At 42.3% G+C, this 10,000-nt stretch overlaps 1 protein-coding gene across 1 annotated transcript; it reads right to left on the minus strand.

The window, feature by feature from the left end:
* Positions 1-6,063: 6,063 nt before the first annotated feature.
* Positions 6,064-7,936, minus strand: junbb (JunB proto-oncogene, AP-1 transcription factor subunit b). Its single transcript, XM_027158831.2, has one exon. It carries the CDS (start codon positions 7,585-7,587, stop codon positions 6,607-6,609), a length of 981 nt encoding a protein of 326 aa, XP_027014632.1. The 5' UTR covers positions 7,588-7,936; the 3' UTR covers positions 6,064-6,606.
* Positions 7,937-10,000: the final 2,064 nt, after the last annotated feature.

Genomic DNA, 10,000 nt, shown 5'->3' on the forward strand with positions numbered 1-10,000 from the left:
TCTGGTTTATAACCACACTGAACTACCAGCCTGAGAAAATCATGTTCTCGACATCCATCTCGATTTGCCTGTCTATATTTTATTAGTATATATATTAGCAAATAAACGTAGCATAGTTTCCCGCAAAACTGAGCTGCTGAAAATGATTTAATTTGGAATTTCACGTTTACCTTTAATTCCAGTTTTAGCACAAACGTAACACTAGGGGGCAGTGTTGGATTAGCATAATACACGTGTATTAAAAAGGCCTAATCATCGTCTGAGGTCACACGCAAGTGGTCGCACACACACACACACACACACACGCAATCGCACACGCACACGCACACACACGCACACACACTCACACGCACACACACACACACACACACACCCACACACACACCAACCCAAGTTGTATTTCTTGTATTACTAGACAAGCTCAATGATGCTAATCCAATCTGGAGTCTAATCACCAATAGCTCCAGTCTAAATACATTTCAATCAAACTTAAAAATTAATGGTAATTAATCTTTTGACGTTTGACCTAATTTTCTAGACTAAAAAGTGAGTGCTATTCAGTCTGCGTTAATGTATTGTAAGTTAGCGAACTAGCTAATTGTTTATGGTCATGATTTTGTTTGGGTCACTGAAAAAAAAAATATTTCACATGTAAAGAATATTACTCAAAGCTCGTTAGCATCAGTACTTTCTCTAGATATGTTAATATTCTCGAGTGTGTTTTTGCTGGGAATTATATGACGTTTATATGACTGTTTATATGTCGGTTCTTTCTGCAAGAACCTGTGTTCCTGATGGGGTCCCTTAAGGCGGATTCCTGGCACAGAGCTGTATATTACACATCTAAGACCTTGGGGAAGTTCTGCACTTTGATATTTGACATTTTCATGGCCTCTGTGTTGGCCGCAGGGGGGTTTTCCTCGAAACCTGACTGTGTCAGTGATTTTAGAAAAACAATTAGCGAGCTCTGGGCCGATGTGTGCGGTGTGGTTTAGACGTCTGCGTGATATTTACAGCGTTAAGGCTTAACGTGTTCACACCACAATGGAGCTCGATCTATAAAATTAGTCTGTGAAAGACAATATGAGGTGTATTGTTTTTTCCCTCGTTTTCTCTGGTTGTAACTCCATCCTGTCCATCAGTTTACTACAAATACTCTGGGTATGAAATCTGCTCGTCATGTCCTTGCCGAGCATACAGTGTTAATCTCACTGTATAATTGGACATAGACAGCTGGACTTAGAGAAGAACAGAAGAAAAGATCATGGAATAATAAGCCATACGTAACGTGCATCAAGCTCTTTTGAGTTTGTTAGTCTCTTTGTGTGCTAATGCGTGTTCGAGATCTGAGGGTGGGCGGAATATTCATGAGGTTAAGAAAAAAGGTGGGATGGATAAGGGTAGGATTTAGAGGGTGAGATGGAGGTGGAATGGAGAAAGTATGAGGTAAATGGAGACAGAGTGAGAGAGCAACAGACAGAGAGAGAGAGAGAGAGAGAGAGAGAGAGAGAGAGAGAGGGAAGAAGAAGAAGGAGGTGGGATGAATGTATGACGGAGATGAGTGGAGAGAGAATGTTAGCTGGTCTGAATGTGAGTGGGGAGACTGAGCCCACCATCACCTTCTGTCGTCAGCATCTGCATCATAGAAGATCCCTCAGTGTGTGTGTGTGTGTGTGTGTGTGTGTGTGTGTGTGTGTGTGTGTGTGTGTGTGTGGGCACGATGCTTCAGAACCCACCTTCTGACGTCTTTCATCCCCTGAACTGTATGAACATCTACAACATAGGAAAGTGTTCTATGATGTAAGACTGGTCTAATGTAACCCAAACAGGAAGTGGTAAATACAGCTGCATCCTCTACACAGGAAGTGCTTTCTACTGCACGCACACACACACACACACACACACACACACACACACACACACACACACAGTGGTCAATCCTCTCTGTCTCTGGTCTTTGTCTCTACTGCAATCAAGCCTCATTCCTACTGAATTCTGATTGGTCGGAAGCTGTTTATTAGATTTCTATAAGAGCAGCTTTGACAGTTTGGTTTCTATTCTCACTGAGAGGGATTTGTACTTGCAATCGTTGATGCGGTGAGGTTTTCTGTAAGGAGATGTTTATTTAAGATTCATGGAAGGAGTCTCCAGTGTCACTGCAGCTTTTAAGGGTTATCTAACTGGAACCTTTTGTAAGAGGGATACAGTTCAAGACTTAACTCATTGAGTGTGTCTGTAGGTGTGTGTGTGTGTGTGTGTGTCAGTAATGAGACGGGGAGTAACGTACAGCAAAACAACACACAACCTTGTAAGTTTTCTTCGAGTTCAAGTTTCAAGACAAACTTCCAAAACAGTTCCATTAATTTATTATTTAAGAAGATTTTACCCCAAAGAAACTCTGATTCATATGATTCTTGCTGCGTGCGTGTGTGTGTGTGTGTGTGTGCGCGTGTGTGTGTGTGTGTGCATGTGTGTGTGTGTAGTTTATAGTTCAACAGGCAGTAGTAAGTGCAACAGGTCTACTTAGTGCAAGCTGAAGTGGGAGTGTGTGCTAATTTTCCAAAGGAAAATAAAAATCCCCTTAAAGTAGCACTATTGTGGATGGAAACTGGAGCAGCTCTAAAGATCTGTGGCCAAGTTTGTGATGTCTGTTTGAAGTGGTTTTCTGTGTCAGGCGATTGTGAAAAAACCCTCAGCCAGGCGGGTTACAGGTCAAAGATCAGTTGGACAGCATGTGGGCACGTAAATCTGTTTGGAAAATCCCTGCTGACTTTTAGTAATGAACTGAGCATGGCAGAGAAACACCAGGGTGAGGGAGGACTGCTCACAACAAACACACCACCGAGCTGCGAGATGTTAGCTCTAAAGCTCTCATTTACACAGTGCTTCATGAGGTCACTTTATTTTGGTTTTTTACTCAAAAATCTGTTCTGGAAAGTAGCCAGTTTTACATTTTACATACCAAACATTTTACATACAATTCCAGATATTTATAGAGTGGAAAAAGTGGTGTTGAGGACAGAACTGTAGAAATAGCTTTCTTGAAAAAAGCCCCGTTGACCTTTGTGTGGAAAAATCTGTTAATGCCTCACAGATTCACTAAATAAAAGCCAACTAAATAAGAAATACAATTAAATAAATAAAAGCCAACCTTCAGCTTCCCGAAAGTAAACAAGCTGATTTTCAGAGACTCGTAATGTTTTTTTTTAAATGAAATACTCACTTGTTTTGTATTAATGTGTTACTGAAATGGAGATTCAGATGCTCTGGAGTGATGGTTAAGTTCTGCCACAGGATCCAGCAGTAGGGGTATAAATGATGTGATGTTTTATGATACAACTCTATTTTGATGATGCTAATTCAGTATTTTGCCATACCATGGAATCTGTTGTGATACGATATGATTTTAAACGATAAGGCCACAGCTTGATCTTTGACGATACTCATGAAGGCTACGGTTCACTAGGATCTGGGTTTATCCCTAGGAACTGGTTAGTGAACTGGTTGGTGGTCTGGAGAAGTCATAGCTCAGTGTTTAAGGTGATTTAAAAGTTAGAAGGTTCTGAGTTTAAAGATTAGAACCACCACGTTGCCGGCTCTCAGCAAGGCCCTTAACCCTCAGTTACTCCTCTGTATAAATGAGATAGAGCTTCTGATGATGTAGAGATGGACATATTTGAAAGCATCATATGTTTTGCTGCTGTTTTATTAAATCGTTTACACAACACTTGTTTATTCTTTATCTGTAACAACTGGGGATGTGGTAGCCTAGTGGTTAAAGTGTTGTTCTGCTGACTGGAAGGTCATGAGTTTGAATCCCAGGTCCACCAAGCTGCCACTGCTGGGCCCTTGATCAAGGCCCTTAACCCTCAATTGCTCAGTTGTATAAATTGAAATAAAATTGTACGTCTGTCTGGTAAATGTAACTGATTTATGTTTTTATGACCATCTGATCTTTATATGCCTAACTGTACCTATAGTATCTATTGACTATCATGTTTTGATGGGTGTCGGTTCTGGAACAGCTGGCAGTAGTGCAGCTGAATGCGCTCTGGAGGGAGGGAGGTCTGGGGTGAAGAGGGTTGTAAAGGGTTGTTGGCAGAGATGGATATGGCACATTTTAGCGGCGATGTTAAATGCACGTGGAGGGAAATGACGGGCCGCTTTGGAATGTCAGAAACGGACGCGGGTGCGCGTGGGTGTATGGTGCCGGGAGGTGCGTGTGGGCAAGCGCGCACTACAAAGAAAGACCAGGGGGATCATCTGCCTTTCAAAAAGATTCGTCAGCTTTCAAACACGCACCAAAAATCCCCTCAACGAGCGTCCAGACGTCCTGGAGGGACCAGTGGCGTTCATGTGCCAACATAAACTACCTCCTAACTATTGTATATCACGTGACCTGCAGATTTTGTGAGAACATTCACTTAACATCTCAAAACAATGTCATTCACGTGAAATGCGTGTGTTTTAATTTAATGTTCTTAGTTTTTTTTATTTATTTTAAAGGACATGTAAATACTCCACACCCCACAAAATGTCTTTATTTACATTTGTAGCGCAGGTCGGCACGCGCAGGGGGGTACATACTTTTTGCATTACACTATCGTTCAGAGAAAGTGTGAGGACAAATAGTCACCTTTTGAGTCTTGAGTGTATTAATCAGAATGACTCAAGACAAAATGGGCAGTGTGAAGGATAGAATAGAATAGAATAGAATAGAATAGAATAGAATAGAATAGAATAGAATAGTGAATCCTAGTGAATAGTGAACCTGACTCCTCATTTCACAGTTTATTATATCACACGTGTCTTCTTTTATTTGATTTATTTTCTGTCATGGCGTGTGTTTAGCATGAGAAATCATATTTATTTTAATATCAAGATGAATTGACATTTTACTGTTAATATGAGTCATATATAAATTACAAGGTATTATGTCTCTGATTAAAGGTGAAGTATGAAAAGGGTTGAAGTGGGAACTCCAGCATGCATCACTCACATCATTCTCAGAAAAAAAGCCTACTACTCTTTAATCTTTACTAATCTGCCAGCTCGAAGTGTTGCTAATGAGGCACATAAGTGCATCTTTTATGCTGTCAGGAACAAAAAAGTACTAAACGGTACTATCCCGTGCCATTATGATGGTCCCCTTATCTTTTGTTCAGTGGTAAATGTGACTTATCTTTTATCTGGAAAGGTGGATGTGGTGAAGAAGGTGCAGATGATATTTGATGTTTTTTTTTGGGGGGGGGGGGCGTTATTAACTGTGCGATTCAGTCATCTTTAGTGTGTGTATCTTCTCTGTACAGGTGCATGCAGTGAACCCTGTTTTAGTGCCAAAGACACAGGGGTGGATGTTAATGTTAATGTCCAAATATATTAAAACTTACACAACATTCACATCTTAGAGATAAATAATAAATATACCATTGGTAAGTTCTATGCTTGATGCTTACACGAGTAACAATAAATAGTAGTTTTCTAAGTGTCTCGTGTGTTTTTGTGTTTTTTAACTAAAAAGGTGCAAACAGATGAACTCTTTCCACCCCCCACCCCTGAGAACATTTATATATATTTAAAAAAAGCCCCAATGAGGTGGTGTTTTGATGGAAAATGGTTCATTTTCGGCGTTTTCCAGCCCCCTACACTGATCTGCTGCTCGCCTATTCACTTGGAGAGAAACGAAACCAAACAACACGTGGGCGGTGGATTTTCGCGAAAAACACTTCCCAGCTGTGACGTAAGAAGCACTAAAATGCCCATATATGGACATGCTGGATTACGTAGATAGGAAAGACCTTAACGCCCAAACTATGGCTCAATCAATAACGGGGCGAAATTTAGAAGCAAAACAGCATGAAATATGGAAAAAAAATTTTAAAAAAGAACCCGCGGGTTTGGTCATGGAAATGTCTTTGAAATGGTGGGATGTCAACAATCGAAACAGAATGCAAATCAGTTACATAACAACCGGAAGTGCATCTCCTCTAGGTCAAGGTTCATATATGTAGCTGTATGGAGTATGAATGTGGGAATAAAGAGCACCAAGAAGAACAGAGGAGGTATATTTCAATGTGCTTTTACTTAAATAAACAACAAATAAAAAAAAGACATTGTAAACATGAGACATAGTTAATATTGTTAAGTCAGGATCAACCCGACTGAAAGAAAAAACAAAAACAAAAATAATTTACACATTTAGAAATGACATAGTATCAGATGACGTCATAGGCTACTAAACTTACAAATCTCCCTTTGACCATAACATTAAAAGCGACGTTATTTGTATGAAGTAGGCGTTTACTGGCCTGTTCACTCAGTCTGTGCTGCCTACTTGGCTCATTGTACAGTTCACGTGTTTCTCAGGCGCGTCATAGCGCGGACTCCACGGCGATCTAGTGAACGGTGTCTCCAGCAACACCGCAAACGGAAGTACCGTTGTTTTTATCAGTGCGTCTTGAAGCTCAGCAGAATGTCATAAAGTCCATTCATTTGCGTTCAGACGTCACGGACGTGAATGAAAGTCCACTGACAATCTTTCCAGTGTTTTGAGTATTAGTGAATAAAGGTGTGTGTAGGGGTTTGCGTGTATGTGCTTTTCTTCTTTCAGAACGCCTCCATCTTGCTGGTCAACATGAGCTGACAGCCGCTGCTGACGTGCCGCAGGACCTTCTGCTTGAGTTGCGCCACTTGTTCGCGTAGGAGCGACGCGGTGCTCGACAGGCCCGCGTTGTCTGTCTTCAGCACCTTGACGCGGTCCTCGAGACGCGCGATGCGCTCCAGCTTGCGCCGGCGGCATTTGGTGGCGGCGAGTCGGTTCCTCAGGCGCTTGCGCTCAGCCTTGATGCGCTCCTGACTCTCCATGTCGATGGGAGAGACGGGCGGCGAGCCGTCGCTGCTGTGCATGTCCGGCACCGTCTGCGGCTCCTCTTTAAGAGACACGAAGCGCTGTGAGGGATGGACACCTCCAGCCAGAGGGTTCTGGTATGCGTGCGCGGAAGCGTCTGCGTGCGACGGGGGCAGGTAGCTAATGGTGGCTGAAGGATAGCTAGAGGTGGCTGTAGTGGACGAGACGAGGCTCGGGCAGTAAGGGTTGAGCGTGGTGTAGACTGGAGCTTCTGGCTGTAGGGCGGAGCCGAACGCTGTGGGAGCCGCCACCGAGCACGTAGTTACCCCTCCCGCGCCGATCGACACGTTGGGCGGGGGCTGGTTCATTTTATGCAGCTCGTCCAGCGCCTTCACGAAGCCCTCGGCGAAGCCCTCCTGCTCGTCTGTGATCGAGCGGTGACCGTATGGATACTGGCCCGGTGGTGTGGGGCTGGTCAGCACGCCGTTGCTGTTCTGAATGATCAGCCTCTCCAGCTCTGGAGATGCCAGCTTCAGAGAGCCGACGTCCGCCTGAGACGCGTGGAACAGCGCGTCGGACTTGAGGTTGCGGTACTGCTCACTCAGGCTGCTCAGGCTCATGTGCTGCTGCTGGTGCTGCTGCTTCTGGAGCTTGTATTCGTGAAGCGCGACGTCCGCATGGCCGTAACCCAACAGAAAAGAGTCGTCATGGTAAAAAGGCTGCTCCATTTTTGTGGACATAAGAGGCTTGATGAAGATTTGAGGCTTTTTGTCTTACCTTCAACTGAGTCAGTCTGTAGTGTTTCTAATAACTAATATCAGTAACAATAATGATAATATAAACTTGGCTCCTTCTTTTACTGTTCAGTCCGAGAGTCCAGTCTGAAATGTCCAGGTTTAAAAGGCAGCACAAGTTTTTCTGTTCAGAAGAAAAGAAGAAAAGTCCAGATCTTTTCCCGAATCCGTTTGAAGCCTCAGCAAACACGAATGCAAAATAATGTCAGCGCGCAAAACTCTGTTTCTGTACCAGTGTCTCTTCTCTGCACTATTACAGCAATACAGAGAGGGTGTTCATATGGATTGGGTTCCCGGCCGCCACATTCCCTTTTATACTGACGACTGAACAACGCAGGCTCCTGATTGGTTGGAAGTACGCCATCACCACAGAACACGCCTGCTTCAATGACGCGTCACGACGTCATTGCCAGGAACCGCTGGGGCTGTAAACAAGCCCCTGGCGAAAAGGAGGCGAGATCTATTGCGGCATAAATAATGCAAATAGCTTAAAACATACATAAAGATGGCATAACAGTGCACACGAGACATTTAAAGCTTGCTATTTATAGCAGTTGAATTAATAATTCAGCAGCATACAAGTCAGGACGCAATTACTGCACCAGACTCACTGGTTAAATTAAACACACAGTCAGCATCCAGACACACAGAGACATTTTTTATTCTTAGTTTTAAAAAGCGTCCAAAAAGGCAAACAGCTCTCAAAAACTAAAACAAGTTTTAAACCTGATGTGGATATGAAGAATACTTATTTTACACATCCGACACTGTGGCGGATAAACAGGGCTCTATGTTAAATAAACAAGTGTTTATGTGCCGAATCAGCACCTGGGGAAAGTTGGTGAAAATTGCACAATAAACTGGTTATACCTGTGTGTGTGCGGGCGCGCGCGCGCGTGCGGTGAAGCCGCGTTCCTATGGCCACTTTCAGCACCGAGTTCCTGCCGGAAGTCTGTGCGTTCCATATATGGGTATAATGACGCACTAGTTCCTGTTCGTGGGAAAAGCGGGAAGCTCAGCCCACTTCCACCTCTGAACACAGAGAGGCAGTCACTGCCATTTATTCAGTCACAATACATTCCTTCAGCTACAGCCATGAAACTAGGTTCAGGGATTTAGGATGTAAATGTATCTGTTAAAATAAACAAATAAATAAATAAATAATAAGAGAAGAAGGAGGAGGAGAAGAAGAGATATATTATTTTTTACATTAAGTACAGCAATGACATCATCATCATCATCATCATCATCAACAACAACAACAACAACAACAATAATAATAATAATAATAATAAGCTGCAACATTATTTAATACAAATAATAATTTTTATATTTATATTTGTATATTGTTTTTCATACATACAATATATATATATATATATATATATATATATATATATATATATATATATATATATATATATATATATAATTCTTTGCGATTCCAGATTCTTAAATATACCATATTATAGACTTTTTTTTATACATCCCCCACACTGCAGTTAGACTATTTGCTGCTTCCTCTCTGATTTTTTCATCTACTGAATATTGCAGAATTACACACAGCTTTTAAAGATGAATAAACCATCTAACAGCTATTTAACATCAATACCAATGAATGAAAGTTAATAACTGACAAATCAGAATAGTTTAGGACTGGTGGCTAAGTATTATTTGAAGGCAGAGCACAGTACTCTTACTCTAACTGGAGGGCAGGCATGTTATATATTAGTATATACCTCTCGGTGTATCTCCTTTCTCTTCTGAGAGCAGAATGACAATGGTGCAGGGTTTTCTGGTAGTCTGTTTCAGTCTCAGCACAATGTCATGTGTTTGGTTTTAAAAACAGCGCCTGACTCATCTGGCACCCGTAGCCGGGTTTTTCAGGGCTTGGATGAGGGGTGATTTATCTTTTTTGGGTCTGGCCTGTCAGACTTATTTTGCAGCTGGAACATGTATTTCTTGGAGGCACATGCAAAAAAAAAAGAAAAAAGAAAAAAGAATGATGTTAAAGTGGTCCAGCGAGGCAGCACACCTGGGAGACAACATGTGTTTACTTGCCTGCTGTGTCAGCTGTGTGTGTGTGTGTGTGTGTTTATGTGCGTGAACGCCCATGTAGTTCCCTGAAATAGGCCACGAAGCCTTTTCAACCCCAACATGTACAAATGATCAGGGATTAGTGGTCACACTTCTCAGAGATGCTTTAGAGCAGCGTAGTGATGAGCAGAGTGAAGGATCTGCACTAATGACCTGAGTTGTGTGACTTCAGCTCCTGTGACTGAACAAAGCCGAAACCTTCAGCCACTAATCTCTGTGCTTTATTTGTAGATCTACATACATTAGAGCACTAAATTAGTGG

The sequence above is a fragment of the Tachysurus fulvidraco genome, chromosome 7 (assembly GCF_022655615.1).
Source record: "Tachysurus fulvidraco isolate hzauxx_2018 chromosome 7, HZAU_PFXX_2.0, whole genome shotgun sequence".
Lineage (NCBI taxonomy): Eukaryota > Metazoa > Chordata > Actinopteri > Siluriformes > Bagridae > Tachysurus > Tachysurus fulvidraco.